The following is a 22,232-nucleotide window of genomic DNA, read 5'->3' on the forward strand; positions in this document are numbered from 1 at the left end:
CAAGTTTCCCTTTGCCTGAGTTGCTCTGAAACTGAAGAGGGCAGAGTATGAAAGTGATATCATTTCCCCGGCACTACCTTAATCGTTTCTCCCCAGTTGGCGCTTTTCCTTTGCGCTGCAATTAGCAGAAATGGTTGGAAAATGGGAGATTAGTTACTCAGTTAGGCAAAATGCTGAAATCAATTTTATTGCAGCGCCATGTCTGCGAACCAGCATTAGGAAGCTAATTAGCTGTTTATTTGAGCCCTGATTTTATTAGTCTTGGTCCGCGTCATGCAATCTGCAGAAGCAACGTTACTCTGTATTTTTTTTTTCGTGGTTTTTGATATTCATCCAGTGAAGCGGTCAGAGATCAGAACTGGTCAGTTTTCACTTGAGCTGTTCTGATCGGTGAATATTTGGTTAAATGCATCAAAACGAAGAAAATCCGCCTTTTTTGTTTATGAATGATTCAGTAAACTTGTATTTTGAACTTTTTGAGTCAAATAGAAATCAGAAAACAGCTAGGGACTTAAATTAATTTAATGTAGCTACTTATTTTTTCTATTATTCAGAACTGCTGCCTTTATCAAAGGATATTATTCCTATTTATTTTATGCTTTAATACAAAAAGGTCCTGAGAATCATCTGATCAAACCTCAAAGAAATCCTGAGATTGGTATCACCTAGAGGAACTCCTGTTTGGTGCATCTGTACTTGTAAAGGGGCAGTTTATGAAAAATTTAAGGTTTTTCTTTGTTGGATTTCTGGTGGTTGAATGTAAAGTTTGTTAAAAAGTCGCTTGTTGTTTCTCATACCAATCTACTGAGTCAATCTCCTCCTGTTGAGTTATTTTCCAGTGCTTCCCTCCCTTTTTTTCCCCTTGTCTTTATCACGCCCGCTGTTTTGCTCACAAAGGTTAAGGCTCACTCCTTTCTGCCCTCCTGTTCTTTCTTTTATCAACTCACCTTTTCGCTCTCCGCTGAGAATAGAACCAGGGCAGATAGAGGAAGGTTATCGAGGGTCCTCCAGCTCAAGCAGAGCTGGTTATCGCCTCCGATCCACGCATAGCTGAGCAGAAAAGAGCAGGAAGAAGCGGAGGTGTGGGAGGGAAAGGTCAGCTCTTAGAGGAGAGAGAGAGATGTGCAATGGGGAAGGAAAATAAGTAGTGGAGTGTGCAAGAGGCTCTTGAGCTCTTCAGAGTGATAGAGAAATTTCTCACTAGTTTGTTGTTGAACAGAAGAGCCCTGGTGTTTGATTAATTTAGCTCGGCTGATGGCTGCACTAACACCAATTTGCAAACCAAATTTGACCCTGACGCTGCGCGGCAGCCAGACCCACCGCTTCTTGGGCGTGATTTCTCTCCTTTCAGATCGCAATTAATCATTTCCAGATTGGCCCCATCGTGCATATTTGCATTTCAATGCGGTCACAAATGCGTGCCGCGTGTTTAACTGGATGGCAGAGTTTTTGACGCATCTCGGTGTGCATGATGCTGCCGGCGTGACACCGAGCGGTGCCTCTTTAAGGGCGCTGCACTCTGCGGTGATTTTAATACCAATGAGCCACTCCCTGTCAGCCCCAACACAATGCCAGACGGCGCTGTGGCAGGCAGTGCGCCTCTGCTACAAGTTCACCGCCGCGTGAGATTGTGAGGAGGCTTTTGCAGTGCGAGAGCTTGTTGGGAGCTGTTGATCTCCTGTCAAACGAGGGGAGATGCTTTCCTGCTTCCCTGCTTCCTTGTCTTGTGTGTCAAAACATTTTTTTTTAACAAGGGGATTGAGGTGCATTATTAACCACACACACACATGCACACCCCCACACACACCCACACAAAGAGGCTCAGTGTGAAGTCCTGCAGTCATCCGTCTAAGCCTAGGCTGCAATGTCTGCTCAGAAAACCTGGAGCGCCGGTGGTCAGACTTGACCGCGCCGCTGTCGGAAGGACTTTCACACTCTTGAGTGATGCAGGACGGCGCAGTAACACAGGAAAAAAGGTTCAACATATTTCCATTTCAGACACAGCTGACATCACTTCACATTGCAACTCAAGAGTGAGTAGAGCTTCCCACTAGGTAGTTTTTAGGAAGTGCTGGGTGCTTTCCAATAACGAAGCACCTATGAAGGGGGTGGGACTCTTTATTCTGGAGTAGTTTTGGGAGGAGGGGGGTTTGCATAAAGATCAGGAACATGCAGAGATGGAGATCGGCCATGGAGACAGAGGCCAAGAAAGGAGAACATATGAGCTGGAGCAATTCATTCATTTATTTACGTTATTCAATAACGGCGTCACAGTTACTTTAAAGAGAAAAAACCAATCAGGAAGCTTCTGGGTTTTATTAGACTACGATCTATTAAGATATATTGTAAATGCCGATAAAATAGATTTGATTGGTTTCAGCATTAATCTGATGTTTGTGACAAACCCACCACTTTTAATCAGAAGTAAGTAAAACTGAGCTAATACTAATAATTTTTTAACATATAACTATCGGTCCGATAACCAATGTTTACTTCCATCTTGTTGCTGTTGGTGTTTTGGGCGGGAACGGGGTGGGTCACATGTTTAAGTCATGTGATGGCTATGCAGCGCAGGATTATGGGAGTGTTTAGTTACAGCAGAAAAGCAATGCAGGTAGTGTAATTTTCATATTGGTGCATTCCTATTAAATCGAATTATTCCCATTTACACATTAAAGGATGTCCCTTATGCTTGAATTTTTTTATTAATATTTTTTCAGTGTTCGTGTTAGTTTGTGTTTGGGTTGTGAATGATGGTAGGTTATGTTTTTGATGCACTTAACCAATAGAAATAGAGAGGTGGAGAAGTGGGAGGGGTCACTGATCATGGCTGAGCAGATTCCGATCTCTGCTGATTGGTTGGTACCTTTCTAGTCATAACATCAAACTTTTGTAACGCAAATGCTGAGCAGTGTTAATAAATTACATATTTGACAATTGACTAAAGATGGAAACTGCACAAGTTTCCTGTTCATTAATTGCACCTAATTAAATTCTTGTGCCTATATTTTTTAATTTAATAATTAAAAATCAAGTAAAGTTTAGAGATGTATTTAATAGATTGATTGCTGGTAATAATGTAGTAAACCCTCCGTTTTCTTTTTGAATCTTAATTTCCTTCCTATCACAGAACCTGAAGGATTGTTTTTCCTCTCGTGTTTTATTCCCTACAACAAATCTGTATCGTCCAGAAAAGCCTGATTGGTGCGTCTCCACTCATTCTGTTGGTCCCAGATGTCTGCCTCCCTCTGCCAGCGCATTGTTGGACGTAAAAAGGAAAAGATATTGTCTGCTAGACAAGATGAAATTTATGTGCCACCCACTGGCAGTAATGTTATCTTTACCCATTGCTTTCTGAATGTCTGCATGCTTGGTTTTTCCAAGGTTGGCAGGGGGTGCTTCTCCTGTTGCCTCGGCAGCGCTCCCCAATCTCTGTGCTCATCCATTATTTATGGTGCGGCGGCACGCACAGGCCCAGAAATAAACACTCGCCACCACTTTTCCCTTTTCCTCCCGCCTCCGACACGCGAATCCTCCAGAGCTGCTGACACCCTGACCGCTGTCAGTCCGCCTGAACTCGGTGACAGCGCTGCGGCTGACCTCTGACTCCACCACCCCGACACTAACTCCTCCCTTCCCTCCCTCGTCGTTCTCGGTTGCAGGTCGGCAGGGGTCATGAGGGTGTCGGAGGCCCCGCTTGCTGTGCAGAGCAGCTGAAGCAGACATGGGCAAAGAAGTCTTGGAGGGCATCGGAAGGCTTGGCAACAGCTGCATCCACCACTGGCTACACAACAAGTAGGTGTGCTCCTTATTTCACTCTTACAAGACCAGTCAGTTAGTTAGGATGACCTCACTAAAAAGAAGAAGGCTCATCTTCATACCTAGACTCAAATGTCTTTAAAAGCTATTTCTGAGGGAAATGCTAACCCAAACCAACCTTTAAAAGTAAATACAGTAGCATTTTTGTTCAGTTTGATGAGGCACACCCACGGCTGATTCTGCCTCCCCCCTTAGAACCAATAAAGTCGCTTAAACAGAACCTGTGAGACAACACGAAGTAGGCTAAAAGATCTCAAAAAGCAACACAGACACTACCATATTCTCAAGAATTTTAGGAATAGTCCAGAACTGACATCTATGTGTTTATAAAATGGTTGCAAAGACACTTTTAAGGACTATCCTCAATATATTACTAGAACATTCCCAGAAGTGACTGACCTAGCAAAATTACTCAAAAAAATCGCACAAAAGGCCACAAAAGACCTCTAACCAACATCTAAAACATTTCGGGCCTCGTTTGCTTCATTTAAGGCCAGTAATCAGGAATCACCAATAGGAAAGTGAGACTTACAGAAATGGCATTCATCAGATTTTGACCAAAATGAACACAGAAGTCCGTCTCTCGTTAGTTTAAAACATCTTATTGACCCACAAAACATTCAGGTCTTGCGTTTGTTTTGTTTTTTAAGAAAACACTGTGGCAGTAGCGTGATAGTCCGGAGCTGCCATGCTGCTTCAGAACCTGAACAAATTCTGCCAATTTCCCTTAAACCACAAACAACGCCCATCAACCTGTTTGTGATCAGAGCGCTTGAGTTAAACCAGTGTTCAGAGATGAAATATGCATATTAGTGTCATCATCACTGCGTGAGTGACGGCATTTAATTATTGAGAAATTGTTCACATTAATAATAATAAAAAAAGGCCTCTTCTCCTCTGCATCAGCAGTTTAGACCATTCATGTAAACTCCAGCAGCGCATCATTTTTACGTGATATGGCAGAAATGGAAGGCTGATGGGTTTCTGGCACGCTGCATTATGGGAAGTCACTCAAATCAGTAAAAGCACTTAATTTCATCACATGAATAACAGCCGACAACAAATTGAGAAAGTGCTGCTACTTTATTTTATGCACCTTGTCTCTGTTTAGTGTGACTAAAAGAATTACTAAATAGAAAAATTTGACTTTTGTCTAAGTATGGGAAACAAACAAGCAGCCTTCTTTTTTTTTTTTAGCTGGCAGTGCTCCTTAACCACCTTGTTATTGTCCTACTGCTATCTGCAGAAATTCACAGCTCTGTCAGAAACAACTAATCAGAGCCAGGAGGCGGGTCTTAACGCTGGCAATCGCACTCAGGCTAGTTAGCATGGCCACCAATGATGATGGATAAATATTTTTCCTGTAGCAATAAGTTGTTTTTGAGGTTGATTGGCAGCACTAAGATCCTTCTCCTGTTTCTTATTGGTTGTTTTTTTTTTGGTCACTGACAGGAAATTGTGATAGTTTGAACAGATATCTAAAAAAAATAAAAACACACGTTACGTACTGCAGCTTTGAATTGTGATCGGAAACCTTATGAAATTGTTCCAACCCACCACTGCTTGTCTGCACCCAGAGAAGTGTCTAAAAGATTTGTTTTAGGACAAACATTGCATCCAGAGGACACAAAAACCCAAACCCAAAAACCTATTGCAAAGTAGAACAGACAGTTATGCAATTCTTGAGTGCACTCTCTGTTTTCTAAAGGACAAATAAAAAATGGTAGACGGTTGACTACATAAAGTGTTCTAAGGTAAGTATGACGAATCAAACTACTTCAGATCAAGCACATCATGTACTCTGACATACTCGATTGGCTCAAATCTAAGAATGATCCACACAGGCAGCGTGTTCATCATCCATAATGCATCATTACAGAGTTGCAGGAGCCAATAAATGTGTATACTTTCATGTTTAAAAGAAATCATGGCAAAGTCTCCTTTCAGGCTTCACTCATGAGAGATCAGCTCGCCACTCGCTAAATTCCTTAATGCAACGCCGCGGACCAGATAATGATCCGTATTACTTATGCAGTCAGAACATCAGGGATTCTAAACAGGCCCGCGCCGCAATTACCGCAGCCGGGAGAGACGAGACGGCAAAATGCGAATACATCAAAGACCTGAAGCCAAATTTAGTGTAATGCTCTTCTCCCCTGATAAAACGCGTTTGGAGGAATGAAGTATTCGACGAGGGACAAAATGGCAATCCATCACGAACCCTGCTCTCGAAAATATCTGTCCGGTGTTGCAAATTTTCAACTCCAGAGACTTCACTCATCAAAGTGTCAACGGCGGACTCTAAATATTCAGTGACGCGCGCCACACTCTAGAGTATTAAGCTGTTTTTTTTTCTGTTTCTTTCTTCAGAATGTAAAAATAATGTAAAGCAGCAAGCCGGCGCTGCTTTTGTCAAAACCTCTGACAGGTCATTGAATTTCAACATCTGACTCCGGAGCGCCGCGGCAAGTTTCAGCTAACCTCTTAGCCTCTGGTGGCGCCGGGTTAGCATTGCGTGCGCGTTGGCAGAGGAGCTCCAGAGAGCCCTCGGAAGAAGTCAATTACACTGACATAGAGGAATTGGATACCGCCTCTGTGAAGGCGGACAGTCCCACTCGCTAGCTCAGCTCTTTTGGGGGAGAAGAGATAAAACAATCAAGCTCTATCCAGCCGCTTTGCTGCTCAGCCATCAGATAGGGAAATGACTCTGATCAGTGACACCCAAATGGGTTAAGGGTCCTTCTGATTGGTTGAAGGCCGGATGATACACACACTCAGCAGGATCACGTACGCATCAAAGCGCAACGTAAGCGCTTTCATGTGTGAATTGGGTTCTAATGTGCAAAGTGACTCTGAAGAGCACCATTTCTAATTAACCTATTAATCATAGCTCTCATGTACCAGATGTCTGCCCTCCCCTTTTGTGCATCTGTGTGTATGTTCTCCCCTGCATGGGGCTGACGCTAAAAGAGCAGATCAGCAGGATGAGCTCACACCAGGACTTCAACAAAAGGGAAGGTCGTGGCGTTGCACGGAGGCGTCGAATACGAGTCCTAGAATGGCACAAGGCGGATTCCGCTGGCTAATCGGCGGCCATGTTGTTCTTTTTGGAAATCCTGCTGAGTTTAAAGCTCGACGTTTAACGTGTCGTCTTCTATTGGCGAAACATCAGAGCAGCTGACTGTTTTTATAATTTGTCCTATTTGGATTGCAAAATGAGAATACAAGTTTGAAATTATTTTAAGTAGTTCCTAATTTTTATGACCGATAATATTAGTAGTACATTTAGAATATATGATAAGCTAGAGGAAATTTTTACATAAAAGTAAAACAAAAATATGGAATTATAATTTTTCTTGTTGCTGTTGCTAGGGCTTGTGGCAGAAATGCTAGCTTTAATTTAATTTATAAATTTAATATTTTCCTTTTTGTTTTAATGCTGATGGCATTAGCAAGAACATTTATATTTATTTATATATATATTTATTCATTCTTTACAGTAACAAGAAGATGAATGTTTGTTTTTGTTTTGTTTTTTTTGGTTTGGTATATTCAGTGATGCAAAAATACAAAAACGTTTAAATGTAATTCCTGTTTAAGTGCTTATTCCACAAAATGCTCTATATGTTTTAAAGCAATACTAGGCTAGTGTCCTGAAATATGTTGGTCTATATATTTATTCAACCAGGCTGCGGTCGGTTACCTTATACCTGCTAGCTGTTGCTTTTGTACAGCGTTACCTTAATAAGACTGCTAGGTGGCGCTCCTTTAATTTTCCACAGAAAATTCCAATCACTTCGGTATATTTATTTTGTCTTATCAAGATTTTGGAAACTGTAACTACTTAGAGCAATTTTTGCTTTGTAAAACTCCAGTATACCTTCAAAAAAGAAACCTTTTCAAAAGAGCTGATTTCCAAATGCCTTGCTAACACACACCAGCATCCAAATCAATTTTCTCACACAGGGAAACTGTCCGCCTGCGGCGTGTCGTCCAGTCATGTCCATTGTCTGAAGCTGAACAGCTGCAAAGCTGTGAGCCTGTGAAGAATAAGTAGTGACTGATGACCACAGACTGTGTTGGTGACATCAGCGGCCTCCCTTTTCTTTGTTCTACCCTCTGCAGCAGCGACCTTGTTGTTAGAAACTTTCTTGCTTGTCAAAAGGAGGCGTCGCCAATTTAGTCCTGATTCCATTCAGGGAGAAAACCATTAATAACGCCAGTAACACTTTTGTTAATCCAGCAATGAAAACTCAAGCTGGAGGTCAAATCAAAAGCCTCTTGTGTGGCAGAGATGTGTTAAATAGAGTGATTACTCTGGCAGAACTGCAGCTCTGTTTTTTGTTAAGATGCTACTAGAACAGCAGAGTAAACACCCATAAGTACATGGGAACAAACATGTGGACTGATAGAGAACAGATGTTTCCACTGTGGGGCTGGTTTCATATGAATAATTTAATTTATCACTTCATAGACTGCCGCTTTGGCATCAAATTAATTGACACATTTTCTTTCTGCAGAGCCTAATGCTGAGGGGAAACTTGCACCGGTTCGGTTTTTACCAGTGTGAATTTCAGATTTTTCTTTTAATGAACTGTAACAAATTGACAGTTTACAAAAAAAACTTTGGCTGCAGGTTCGTTGGCAAAAATAAAATTAATGGAATAACAAAATGATCCCTATTTATGCATCAGATGTTTCATACATTTATCTCGATTTCACTAAACTCGAAACAAAACATGTTAAAGTGTGATAAGTGGATAAAATGGGAGCAGGCAGTTTGGATACATTTCATAATAAAAGATTAAAAGTTTCATTTGTCAGTAGTTTCCATGTTGATGAACTAAAATAGTGTTTTTTTTTCATTATTTAAACAAGCACTTCGTATTTTCATGAGTTTTTTTGTAATTGAGATTGCTATAAGCAAAATTAATTGTATTGCTCACTGTAAAGGATAAAAGAAAAGTTGGTTCAGAAAAAGATGAGAACTGTACCTGTCAGGTGGCCAATATCAAAATATTTTCTATTTCAGCTCTGGCTGGTTAAGTTAAATATTAAAATAATTGGCTATTTTTCGAACTAGCAATCACTTATCTGTTGGATTTGTTGTTGCTTTTAATTGTAGAAATTTAACACAAGAGTCTGAATGTGTTGTACTTTTCTGAACTAACCAAAACTGGAATCAGCTGGTCAGTCCACCTGATAAGTGCATCTCCGTTAAAGTTCACTGCATTTAAAAAAAAATTATAATTTAGTTCATCATATTGAAGGTTGGCAAACTCTAGCATATACTGTTCTGTGCTTACAACAATTGGCTTAAACGAATATCACTGGTTCAAGGGGAAACTACCTTTAACAGTGTCTTGTTCCCGTCTCTTAGGTTCCCAGTATTCACCAGCATCTCCCAGTAAGACTTTGCGATGAGAATGTCCGATATCGCGGATGCTGAAACAATGAAGGTTCCCGAGGACGCCGCGTCGCCCACCAGAGACAACGCCGCCAAGCATGAGGTCCGCGACCAGAGCCATGGCAGCAAGGAAGAACATGGCAGCAACAATAAGGACATTCAGGTAATGAGCTACGCCGGAGCCGAGCGAGACGGCGGGAAAGCACCGGTGGCCGGCGCCTTCATACATGACATGATTGAGCACTAGTGTGAAAGCAGGTGTCACTTTGAGAAAGTCTCCCAGCAGCCGGGGACACATGTCAGCCTCGGCAAACATTTTGACTCCTTCTCTGTGCTCATTTCCATGAAAACTCAGGAGCTGTCAACGTCAAAACCCTCCACATCCCCCCTCACTGCCCGGGGGGAACTCCTGTCACCTGCGGCATTCAAGCTTTTCCCCGGCGAAGGGAGAGGGGGAAAAAAAATAATAATTTCAGAAAATTGTAATATTTGACAATCTGAGATAATAACGAGGGCCTCGACTCTCCCTTTCTTAACTGCTAAGGTCAGTCTGTGACATTCAATGACGTACGCCTGCTGCGAATCAATTGTGAAAGATCAGGACACTAAAGGAATGATCTATTGGGGATTCAGGACAGCTGAGATCACTTTCAGTAAAACTGCTAATTAATTAGGTGTATGTCACTGGAACACTGTGCACTGGGACTTCATGAAATTTGTACTTGTTAATTTGATTTCCCAAATTAAAACAGGAGCCAACTGAATTAGACAACTAAATCCCCTCCCTGACACAAAAAACCCTGTAAAACAATGTGAAATCCCTCTTAAGTGTTTTCAAAGAGCCAAAATCCACTAAAGGCAAAAACAATCGTCTCTCTCTGGCTACACCCTAAAAATAGGATTCAGGCCAATCTGGCCTTGTGGTTGGAGACGGCGGGGAGAGCGAGAGAGAGTCAGGCAGGCAGATAATCTGGAGCTCAAATCCTGGCTTATCTACCAACTTCCTGCTTCTTTGTAACCCTGAGGAACAGAATGACACCAGCATGTGGGGGAGCAGCAGGAGAGAGTGGAGGGGAAGGCAGATGGGCGGCGAGGTTGCGAGGAGAGGAGGGGGATTACAGGAGGAAGGTGAAAAGGCGTCGGTAGTGTTATGGCAAAACAAAGCTATGATGTTATTGTGGGGGAAATTGTTCATTTTCCAGTTAGTATGATTAAGTGCAGGGAAATGTCGCAGAGGTGGCAGGATTTACTGGTCACTTTCTAGCAAGAGGTCCAAACATTCACATTTTGTAGCATTAAAACCACAAACTGGGATGTATTTTTTGGCTGTTTTTATGTGATAAACTAATTCAAATAAGTGAATATTAATAATAATAATAATATAGCACACTCTGACCAGCCCTTTTTGGGCTACCACACTAACGGAGTGGTTTGGATCAACCATATTTATGTGTTGGAATTGTCCAGCAAATCAACTTATTTCCAAGTAAGTTGATTTGGAAAAATTTGGGAAGAAGTGAAAAAATTATCCAAAAAGATGTGAATATACAATACACCTCTCAGATGTGTCTTTTTTTTAACCATATATTATTTTCCTTCCATTTTACAGCTGTACAGGTTTCTGATTATAATAATATAAATTAGGGATGCAAAATATTCTTGCACCGACATCCGTAACATATTGGTATCGCTCTGATAAACAAACTGGGCCGATTTGAACAACCCATATTAACTTTTTTCTTGTTGCAGTCAGTTTATTTTTTCCCCAAAAGTGTCAAAATAGTACTGAAATATATACAATACATATCAGACATCACAATATAAAAATTATATATGGGTGTAGCCGTAATATTTATGTATTGTAATTGTCCAATTTACAATATTTTGGTAAAAGTATTGGAAATATCCAGCACACCATTATTCATCTTTTGTTTTTTAACCACATATTATTTTCCTTCCACTTTACAACTATGCTGGTTTGTGGATGTAACTTGACAGAAAATGTAAGAAGCTCCAGCGGTCTGCTCGTGTCCGACCTCTCCAGCAGCTCATGAACCAGTTCCCGTTTCTTTGCACAGCTGCATCGGTTTAACCGCCTCAGGCTTTCACAGTGGGAGAAATATAGGAGCAATTCAAACAAGGAGACGGTTGTAGGAAAGTAGCACTGGAGGTACGTCGGAATGACTTTGTCGCCATCTGCCCCGAGCTCTCCTGCTCCGTCCTTAGCGGCGGGGTAGGTGGCCGGGCGCACGCCCCACTTTTGCTGACTTCAGCCCTTTCCCTCTTTTCCCTCCCCATTCCTTTATCTCCTGCCGGCATTGTTCATTCCCCTCCGGCCCCACGCCGCTCAATTAGCCGGTGTAGCGGTGCGCTCACAGTCCCAGCCCGCTCCCTCGCCCTCCCCTGCATCCGTATCACCTGATATAGAGCGGGGCGCGGCAGGTCACAGGCGAACAGCAGCCCATTTCAATTTTTTATAGGTGTTATTTGCCCCTCGAGCTCGCCGATGGAGAGGAGGAGGGGTTGTCCTTTTGATTTTTTTTTTTTTAGAGGACAAGTGGGAGGACAGAGGAGTGTGTGTGTAAGGATCCATGTTGGGATTACGAAGCAGAGGCCCTCTCTCTGCCTTCCACTCTCCTGCGTGCCGCTGAGTCGCCTTCTGTTTTCTCAGAAACGCACACAGAGAGGCAGCAGCGCATAAAGCTGTCTCGCACGCCGATGGGTGGCCTGTGTCGCATCTCATCCCGAACAGGAGCGCTCGCTTCACATGGCGGCTACTCGCAAACACTGATCCAAATGTCTCACAGCCAAACACCTGAAGGGAGTGTAGTGTCTTCAAACATTACCTCACCCGCCAAAGAAAGAGGAAATGTGCATTACGGGTCTGACTATTATTTTAGTTATCAATTATTCTGACTAATCAAATTAAAAAACAAAACACTGGCACATAATGCAAATTTTTCACTTAACCACTTAAGCGTTTATGATACAATATTAGAAATTCATTTATGGATGCAAATAAATTCACTTTCTATTGTCTAAAAAGCAATAATGGCATTTCTTAAATGAATGCCTGATTATTTTTATCAATACTTCTAACATCAGCATATGAAAAGCTCAGCCTTTTCTGCTTAACATTAGTACAGTGTAGGGCTGATATGTTGATTATTTTTGGATTATCTACTTAATTGGAAGTGGAAAAAGTGCTTAAGAGATTTTTCACAGAATTTGAACCAGATGAAGTTTGTTTTATCTTAAAAAAAAGAAATGTACATTAATCTTGTAGTTTTTGCGTAATTACAGCTGCATGTGAGTTACTTTGGCAAATGGCCAAGTGTTTGGGCACTAGGGCGGTCATCCATCCAGCGGCCCGTCATGTTTTTGAGTTAAAAAATGTTTAAAGTTGACAGGAAAATTGAAAATGTCACTTGATAATTATGTGTTATTGAAAGATTGGAAGATTAATACCTGAACACTAACTAAGAAAGTCTTAAAAAATGCAAAAGACTTTTAGAAAAAAGCAATGCTAAGCCTAGTGGGGCACAAGTAAAGCCTGGTGACCCGCCAGGCTTATAATACACTAGGGGAAACCTTGGGCCTTTATTCTCCAGTTAAAGGCCCAGCAAAGGAGTTGATGGTAATTTCAGTGATTGATTTCTCAGCCCTAATGTGCATTTCTTTTCTTTTCCAAAACTAACAAGTAACAGCACGTCACCATCTACGCCATCTCCATTATGAAACATGGTGGTGGCAGCATCATCCAGTACGGACACAGAATCTGGTCGCCTTAAAATGTTGGGGCAGATTTTCTTTTGCACTTAGAGATGTTATATTTCAAAGAGAATTTAAATTTTAATTTCACAGATAAGTGTCACTTAATTTTGTTTTTTTGCCCTCTTAATGTCTTTGTTCTTGACACACGCATGAAAAAAGCATTACATCCTTTCTTTTTTGCCTGTCTAAACTGTTTAAGTCACTCGAAGCCTTTTTGTGGAAATCTAGGGCATTCATGTATAATTCAGAAATCCTTCACTTCACTAGCAGCCCCTCTATTCGCCTTCAAACTTTGTGTGGTTTGTGTTTTATTGTGTGTTTTTTGTACACTTGTTTCCCCCCCATCTCTCACCTCTGGACAGCCTGTGAAGTACTCCAAGGTATGACTCGCTTGAACCCTGCATGTTGTAGGATGCTTCATCCTGTCTCATGTGCATTTGGATGGCGTTCATTTTCTCCACGTTTGAAGCCGTACACCTGTTTCCTGTCAAGACGTCTGTGTGTGCTGCCGCAGACGTCTGGAGATCCTTTGCACAGCTATATGTTGAGATGCACAGGGAGACTAGCTTGGACACTTCTTTGAGTTTGCCACTTCGATTTCTCCCTTGAAATTCAATTTTCTTTTTCATTTTTGGCAGTTCATAGATCAGTTAATACATTCGCTCGCTGAAAAGTGCGTTTTGCTTGCAGTTGTGGACCATCGTTCGTCATCGATGCGTAATATTGATGCATTTGTGTGTGCATGGTTTCTAACTGTGCCCACCTACCTGCATCCTTCCCCCCATTAGTCCAGTACCAGGCTAAAGCTGGTGCGGAGCCTGGCAGTGTGCGAAGAATCTTTTCCTCTCCCTATTCCTGAACCTTCTGCTGCACCTCAGGTAAAAATTTCCCTGAATAACTCCAGTCTATATATGTTATAGATGTTGTTCTGAGTATTTGTTTGGGAGGGTTTTTATTTTACCTGTCGTACAGTATCTCTGGTACTCATCACTACTCATCTTTTTTTTTTCCACCAATCTCAAACCCAATATGTGGTATGGCTACACCTGGCTAATTTGAATCATATCCACTGATGTTTGAATTCCAGCTTGGAAAGTCCGTCAAGGATTCTCATTTCATCCATAAAGCTTTTGAAAAATCTGTCTCCAGATATTTCTTAGCTCAGCTTGGACACGTCATCTGATGGATTAAGGTTATGGTCAGGTTCCTTATCTTCCCCACGTCTCTGAGCTCTGAACATCTTGTACTTCTAGATACTCCAGGTAGGTTGCAGATCTGGAATATGACGGAACTGGAAGATAATGGCTTCCTGGTTGCTTCATGCTTGATTCTCCACAACTTCTTGATTTCTTGTTCCTCAACACGATTCTTGCGACCTTGTTTACTATTTTCAACCAAACCTTTTGATGGTTCTATGATTATGCACAGATATCTTAGCAATTTCAGAAGTTATGAGACTTTTGGTCATTTTTGACTTTTAATAATTTCGACTAAAAGAAAAGAACCTCCACACCTTGATTCAGAGTGTTGACTTCCTTAACACTTGGCCTGAATTGAGAAAATATGCCTAATTTGATTTTGAATACCCAAAGCGTTTTAAAAAGCTGATTGTCTTTACTGTAATATGTTGTGGTTGCTAGGCTCCTGATTAGTTAAGCTCTGTTTTATTTTGCAAAAATTATGGTCAAAATGATCAAACTGTAGCCACAGAGATGACTCTAGACCAGCGATGGTGCTGAATTGTGCTGCTACTTGTCAGATCTTCACATTAACAAATTAATATTGTGTAGAAAATGAATACCCTGGGGAGGCAATTGAATTCAAATAAAGACCTAAGAAGTAAACTCTGGTCTGCATACAAACCTCGGTCTCGGGTTGCTGAATTCTGGCGCGGCTCGAATGCATAAGTAACTGCAAATAGTCTGGAAATCGTTCCAAAAGCAGGAAGTGGACAGTAGCACAGGGCATTTTGGTAAATACAACCAAAACAAACACAAACTACCGCTAGCGAGAAAAATATCTTATGGTCTTTTACCAAAGACAAAAGAAAAACCTACAACTGCAGAAATCTGAAGCCAGTCCATTTTTGTTTTTTTTTTTGTGAAGAAGGAAGTTGCACTCATTTGATCTTCTGATGTTTTGGTGTAGTTTCCTTCAGTAGTTCTCAATGCAGCGCCACCACAGGCAAGGAGGGGAACTGATTTTTCAATTAGTTTGGATTCTTTGACACAGCGTAGTGCAAAAGAGAACCGCATCAGCTGAAAGTGTGACAAATGTTGCAGTTTTGATCACTAATCAAACCAAACACCCAAAATGCTGAAATCAAATCAAAAGGTGCTAAAATAAATTGAGTTTTAAAGGTGTCCACACTTCAGTCAGATCATTGGAAGTTCTTACACCTTGCAGATGTTTTCTTATAAACCCCAGCCTAAGTCAAAAGTGCTGACCTTGGATCATGAATTTATTTCGGCTCATTAAAACCGGCCAGATAGACCGCTGACGCTTGATTAGCAGCCTTTGTCTGACAGCTATGATTAAATACCCGTCTGCGGCCGCTTTATGAAACCATAGCATCATCAAAACAAAAGAGCGTCGGGCTCCAGCGGCTCGCCTCGCCGGCCGTTACCCCGCCAAATCGATGCTACATTTACGTCGTTTCTCCAGGCGAAGTTCCCCCCACCTCACCACCGATCAAACTTCTCCCATTACACGGCGCTCTGCACAACTCCCCGCACACACATTTCCACACAGGTGAGTCCCGTCCCGTGGCGTCTCAAAGCAAGTCAGCAGCGCGCCCTGTGACCGGAGGGCACGGCGGTATTCCCGCTGCAGTCTCACGTCGTCTGCACTCACACGACGTCCTGTATTACCCCCATCAATCATGTCGGGGAAATTACAATTTCCGCACGTCAGCTGCAGAGAGCTGTGGAGCGCTTTAATTGAATACTCCTTATACCCCCCCCCCCCACACACACACACACACACACTTCACCCCCTCCTCCACCCGTTTCTGTTATTGGTCGAAACTCCTTCTGCGACAAACTAACCTAGAGGGCTGAGGTAACGCAATAAAGGAGGAGAGAAAAAAACATTAGTGGAGTACAAATCCAGCACTGTGAGCGCTGATTCTCTATCAATCTTCTATGATCTTCACATCTGACGGTTTTCCATTGTTCACCACTTCACATTACTGTCTCCTCCGTCAAGTAGGAGCTAACAAAGGGCTTACAGGCTGTCCGAGTCCTGAGAAACCTGGCTGTCAGCTCCGATCCCTGAACCGTAGTCGGGTGTGGGGGAACAGAGGGGCTTCTGAATGCTTGCCATACCTTTTTTGTTTCAGACTTGACAGCATGCTCATTACACACTCGCAGGACCATCATTTTCCCGCTGTTTTTTCCTTTATCTCGAGGTAAAATGGATGTCAGGAAACAAATGAGGCAGCTCGCAACAGCTGCACATCAGCCCGACGGTTTCCACGCCGATGTGGAGGGTGGCATTAAGTAGCAAACATCAGCGCTTCTCGCATGGAGCGAGAGAAAGAGGAAGGGAAGGGGAGAAAAAATCCTTTGCTTTGACGAGCGCGCACAAACTTGCTGTCACTTCCAAAGCTCTCCAAGTCTCACACAGGCAATTAGTCAGTCACATCTCTCATTTGCATATTACATTTTCATATACATTCTGCAGCATCTCATTATCTTGCTGCGCAGCTGTTACAGGGATCAAACTCCTGACCTTTTTTTTCCTTTTCTGTTATGATCTGCTCTCCCACCACTAAATTCATTCACTTTTTTTTTTTTTCCCTTTACGCCACACACGCAGCCTCCCAGAGACTCTCTGATGTTAACTTCCCAGACTTGTGCTTAATCCACTTACAGTGCAGCGGGAACCTCTCAGCTTTTTCCCTTTCAGCTTTTGTCGAAGTGCCTGAAAAGCAAATCAGATACAGCTCTGAGTCGAAAAGCGAGCGCGCGGCAAAGTGGAGCCCATCTCGAGTCAAACTGAGGCCATCTTTTACAGAAAAAGATTTTCCTCCCGATTCTTTGGATTTTTCGCAGGATTACTGCTAACCCCCCTTCGTTCTGTCGGATTTTCTGGACCGAAATCTGCAGCGTTGTTTAATTTTAGGCTCCAGATTCATGTATTATTCAGGTGGTTTTAATAAAAACAAGCTAATCTGAAGATTAATTGCCATAGCAATTTGGAATGCGAGGACGCAGGCGCATTATCGCTTGTTTTAGTGATAAACCAGGAGTTTAAGTGTCTCGCCAAGGCTTCTGTAGCACATGCCGTCGTCTAATTAACCCAGAACCGGAGGCAAGAGCACGCTCTTATTGAATGCCTCCTTTTCAAATTAAGGCCTTGTCTGTCATACACAGAAGACCTTGGGGGTCACGTTTTGCGTTTGACGCTCTTGAAAAACGTTGACACCGCTGCACTTTCAGTTAGAAGGTATTTTTAGTTTATCCGAGTGTTTAAATCAAACCCATGCTTTCACACAAAGAGCTGACCTTGTAAAACAGATGTCGACGGGAATGTAATTTCTTTCTTCCCCGAGCAGGATGGATTCCTCCCCCCTCCGGCCTTCGAAAACGAGGAGCGCGGCGCGAAGGACCAAGCCGAGAAAGAAGGCGGCTGCGACAAGATGGACAAATCGGAGAAGGCGCCGAGAAAAATGCTCTCAAGAGGTAAAGAATGAAAAGAAACCAGAAGTTAAACGTCTTTCTTTGGAAGATTATATCTTCCTTTCACACCAATCTAAAGTCTTAGCGTTTAAGGGCAAAAATAAGTCGAATGAAATTGAGAAACTGGCCCACAGCATTACACCTCCTCCACCATACGTAGCTCTGGGGGTGATGTGCTTTTCCACGTAAATACCCACAGATGAACAAGGTTCACTGAAAAATCATTATTTTATTTGAATTTCTTACTTTAAACTGATTTTTTGGAAAGTGTATTGCCTTTCTTAAAATTTTGCTTTGAAATGAATAAAGACTAATTACACATTTATTAACGAAGCTATGTTTGAGAAGTGACATAATTCAACTTGTGACAGAAGCACACTTTATCGTGCTGCAGTTATTTATACCAAAACTGCTTTATTAATGAGAAATAGTTAATAAACTTGTAATTTTCCTCCTGGTTTCAATTTACATAAAATAGAAAGATGAAGATTTAAAATAACACATTCCATTTTCATCACTTTTAAAGAAAGTCTTTAGTTTAAAATATGTAAATATTCTAGATTTTTTTATACATGTTAAAAATTTAAACCTTGATTTAAAATTATGTCTACTTTGTTTAATGTACTATGCACATAAAACACACATGTACAGTAACATTCCTGCATTCATAAATGCACACACACATCCTTCTCTTAAAAGAAATTATTTGTATGTTATATTTTCAGTATTTTAATGTTTTGTGGTAGTGAGTTTCATTCATGCTTTGCATTAAACATCACTGTTCATTGGCTTCAGCTAGTTTTGCTTACAAGTTGATACTTGTATCATGGAACATTGGAAGCTCAAAACACTGTCCTGAAATTTCGTTCTGTACACACCCTGTACATGCAAAATGACAATAAAGTCAGTCTAAGTCTAACTTGTCAGAATTGTGCAGAATTTGCACATCTGTAGAGATGCAGGTAGAAACTGGTGCGCATCTGGTTTTACATTCCCAGTTCCCTGATGAAGACGCGCCACGACTGAAGTCAGGAAAACAGTTTCCATTAACGCCTTTGATTTCCTTACATCGCCACCACCTGAGACCTCATTTATAAACATTGCTCACTTGGAAAAAAGAGCCAAAAATAATCCATGCGCTTTACTTCCTGTCCAGAATTGGATGTCATACGTAGATATAAGTTGTTTTTTATTGCTATTGATAAGATTCAGCGGCATTGAGATGAAGCCGAGAGCCTTAATGATACTAATCACATAATCTGTGTCACTCCAGCAAATTACAGCCTTCTAATAATTATATCCTTTTGCCTCGTCACTGGGGGAACACACCAGTCCTAAACATTTCTTTTTAGCTCTCCGTCCCTCCAGTTTGTCCAAAAGCTCGTCTCCTTTCTTTCTTTTCTTTTTTTTTTAAAGCGATATCTCATTATGGGCTGATAATTGGCGCGATTCAGTTAATTGCCAAAAAGCTCAAGGTGCGAAGCAATTATATGGATTCCCACAGGCGCGGAAAGGTGTCTGCTTCCCTCTGTGGAGCAACACCGCTGATGAGGCGGCCTCCAATTATAGAAAGCAGACACCCACAGACGGGAACGAGCTGTGGTGTCCCTTAACTCCCTCCGATGGGTCCCGCCGAGGCATGTTCCTTCACTGGGAACGTCGCTTTTTTAAACGGCTGCTCTGACAGCGTTCAACTTCAAGAAGCAGCCTCCTTTTTTCATTTTTTTCCCCCATGAAAAGTTTTTGCCCCGGAGTTAATCCCGTTTTAGCCAAAGATGTCTCATTAGTAGTGGAAGTTAACACTTACTAGAAACTAATTTAGAGAAATGATGTACGTTGTGTCCTTTCTGGTTAGATTCGAGTCAGGACTACACTGACTCCACCGGCATAGACCTCCATGAGTTCCTCGTCAACACGCTGAAGAGCAACCCCAGGTAAGAAGCGGCAACATCTCTTCCCCCCCCCATTAAGGAGTTCATCTGTAGTGTCTAATGATCCGCTTACAGAAGCATTTAAAATCCTAATTGTCTGCAGTGAAGTCAATTCACTTTGCTTCGATTGCACCAGTGAGTGAATTCCCCTTGGCTATAACTTAATGTTCCTCTTCTTACGTTTAACAAAGCATCATGGGAGTCATAAATCCAACCGGAGTCCATTTTAAAGGAAACTTTGTAGCCCAGAAGTTCAACATGGGAATTTATTAATTAAGAAATTTCAGATTTTAGGCAGATTTGTGACAATTTAGAGCTGATAGCATAGAAGCTAATATTTTTCTTTAGGAATTGCTGTGTCGAAAATTATGTTTAAAAAAGTCTGGACTGGATCATAAATTCATTTAAGCTAAATAATGCTTTTTTATGTTTTAGATTGAATTAGATCACATTTTCTTTTTGGGTAGCAGATTTAAAGGGTCTGAATTAAAATGTAGGTAATGCCCACAAATGTATGTAATGGTCTGGTGGTTTCTATTGTGATTATTTTAACACTTGTGTTTGTCTGTTAGATAAAATGCCTGAAAAATGTAGAAGGGTTGAAGATATTATGGATTCTTGTGCAAAGCAAATATCTAAATCGAATTGAAAATTATGCATTTCATTGTAATTTCAAAATGGTAAAACTGGAAATTGTATTATACTGAATTTCCAAACGTTAGTATTGTTTTGGGATTTACTTGGATTAAATTAAAAGACGTGTTATAAAAGTCAATTCCAAATTGTGCAACATTTAGTTAGTATTTAATGTATTTATTATAGATGCACTTTAGATGTTGGACTGAATGTTTTTAGTGTTTATCTTTTGGTCAAATTAGTTGTATAAACTCAATAATTTTGACTGGCATAGATGGATTATTATATAACATTTTCTGTGCTGTTTCTACTTGTTTAGCAAGGATTGAACGTTTACATAATGCATCATATCCTCTTCCTCTCAGGGATCGAATCATGCTGCTGAAGTTGGAACAGGACATCTTGGATTTCATCAGCAATAATGAGTGAGATTTAACTTATTATTTTTATTATTTAGTTTATTTAGCAACAAATGCACTGAACAGGCTTTTCCAGGCTGACTCAGCAGGAGTCCTTTGATAGATTTTTCTCTTAAGACTAAAACACAAAAGAGGGAAAAAAGCTGCAGGTTCTTTGATGGAGGTGGAAGTTTTGAATGCATCAGAAATTCAAGAAAGTACAACGTCTCCCTGACCTTATTCTGGGTTTTATTCAACTCAGAAAAGTTCCAGCTGTTTATTTTTAGTCTATAAATACATCAATAGAGGGACTTCCTAATTCAGTTCAGTTTATCACACCATTTCAGAACAAAATAAGTCACCTCAAGGCATTTTCAAGGCACACACACACAAAAAACATGTTTATGTAAAAATGTGCAAATTCTGGCCGATTGATTGGTCAGTGTTTATCTTTTTTTTTATCTTTTAGCTGCTAATTAACTTGCTTCATTGCACCGTTTCATCAACCGATTTGTCACCTAATATATGTCCTGTTAATCCAAACTACAATTATCACAGCATTTCTGCTCGCCTGGCAGAAAATGTGATGCAGCAATTTGTTAAATCTTTGTTTTTTGGAGTAAATAAGATGGTTGTTTGGTTCCATTTTCATTACTAAGCTAAAAACCGATTGGCTGTCGAGCTTAAAGAGATACATTCTGGACCTCAAACCTGAATCTGAACGTTGGGAGAAAAATTGGAAAACTAGTCTTCCATCAGTTGCTGCCATGATTATTTTGAATGTTTCCAAAACCTGTAAGCTTCCCGTCGTATCTTTTCTGTAACATTAACCTCTGCGTGTTTTCCCGTTTTTGCTTGTAGAAGCCAGAAGAGAAAGTTCCCCCCCATGACGTCTTACCACCGGATGCTGTTGCATCGCGTAGCCGCCTACTTCGGCATGGATCACAACGTGGACCCCAGCGGAAAGTCAGTGGTGATCAACAAAACCATCAACACTAGAATGTAAGCTGTTTTTTTTTTTTATTATTATTTCCTACTTGACGTTACGTTGGTAATGCACCACTTTTAGGCGGTTCTAGTTCGTTTTCTTTTCCCAACCAGCTGGCGGAGAACTTCCTCCTCTGCTGCTGGGTTAGCATATGTAGCCGTCAGCATCTGTAATAAATTAAGCTGCCACTAAAACTCCTGTGAATTCACCCGCCAACAGACCCGATCAGAAATTCTCGGAGCACATCAAGGATGACAGGGCGGACGATTTTCAGAAACGCTACATTCTCAAACGAGACAACGCCAGCTTTGATCGTGAAGACAGCACGGTAGGCTTTCTTTTTTCTTTTTAATATGTATATATATATTTTTTTTTTCTTCCTCACCAAGCTGTCACTTTCATTTCTGACATGTTGGGGAAGAGTGGGACAATCTGGCATCTGTGACTGCTAAAGAATCTGTGCGCGCGTGCGTGTGTGTCCTTGCCAGATCCGAATGCGTTTGAAAGCTGACAAGAGGAGCAAATCGATGGAGGAGAGGGAGGAGGAGTACCAGCGAGCCAGAGAAAGGATTTTTGCACATGATGTGAGAGCTGTTG

General features: G+C 41.3%; 2 protein-coding genes across 11 annotated transcripts in view; one reads left to right on the top strand and one right to left on the bottom strand.

Moving 5' to 3' along the window:
• The window catches only part of zranb3 (zinc finger RANBP2-type containing 3), a 96,388-nt gene extending 94,624 nt beyond the window's left edge, over positions 1–1,764 (bottom strand). The window contains exon 1 of the mRNA XM_023329221.1: positions 948–1,764. The gene's annotated coding sequence lies outside the window, so the exon portion shown is untranslated. The remainder of the gene's footprint in view (positions 1–947) is intronic.
• LOC102229956 (R3H domain-containing protein 1) overlaps positions 1–22,232 on the top strand; it is a 42,105-nt gene that overhangs the window by 4,245 nt on the left and 15,628 nt on the right. For 8 of the 10 annotated variants that reach the window (XM_023329223.1, XM_023329226.1, XM_023329225.1 and 5 more), the window contains exons 2-11: positions 3,663–3,795; positions 9,200–9,389; positions 13,363–13,380; positions 13,789–13,878; positions 17,559–17,685; positions 19,538–19,616; positions 20,615–20,674; positions 21,509–21,649; positions 21,855–21,963; positions 22,124–22,219. In XM_023329223.1, the coding sequence (XP_023184991.1) occupies positions 9,240–9,389; positions 13,363–13,380; positions 13,789–13,878; positions 17,559–17,685; positions 19,538–19,616; positions 20,615–20,674; positions 21,509–21,649; positions 21,855–21,963; positions 22,124–22,219 (870 nt within the window). In that variant the 5' untranslated portion in view covers positions 3,663–3,795; positions 9,200–9,239. Of the gene's footprint in view, positions 1–3,662; positions 3,800–9,199; positions 9,390–13,362; positions 13,381–13,788; positions 13,879–17,558; positions 17,686–19,537; positions 19,617–20,614; positions 20,675–21,508; positions 21,650–21,854; positions 21,964–22,123; positions 22,220–22,232 lie in introns of all 10 variants that reach the window. The other 2 variants (XM_023329224.1, XM_005810192.2) reach the window with 2 other exon arrangements.

This window comes from Xiphophorus maculatus, chromosome 24 (genome assembly GCF_002775205.1).
Source record: "Xiphophorus maculatus strain JP 163 A chromosome 24, X_maculatus-5.0-male, whole genome shotgun sequence".
Lineage (NCBI taxonomy): Eukaryota > Metazoa > Chordata > Actinopteri > Cyprinodontiformes > Poeciliidae > Xiphophorus > Xiphophorus maculatus.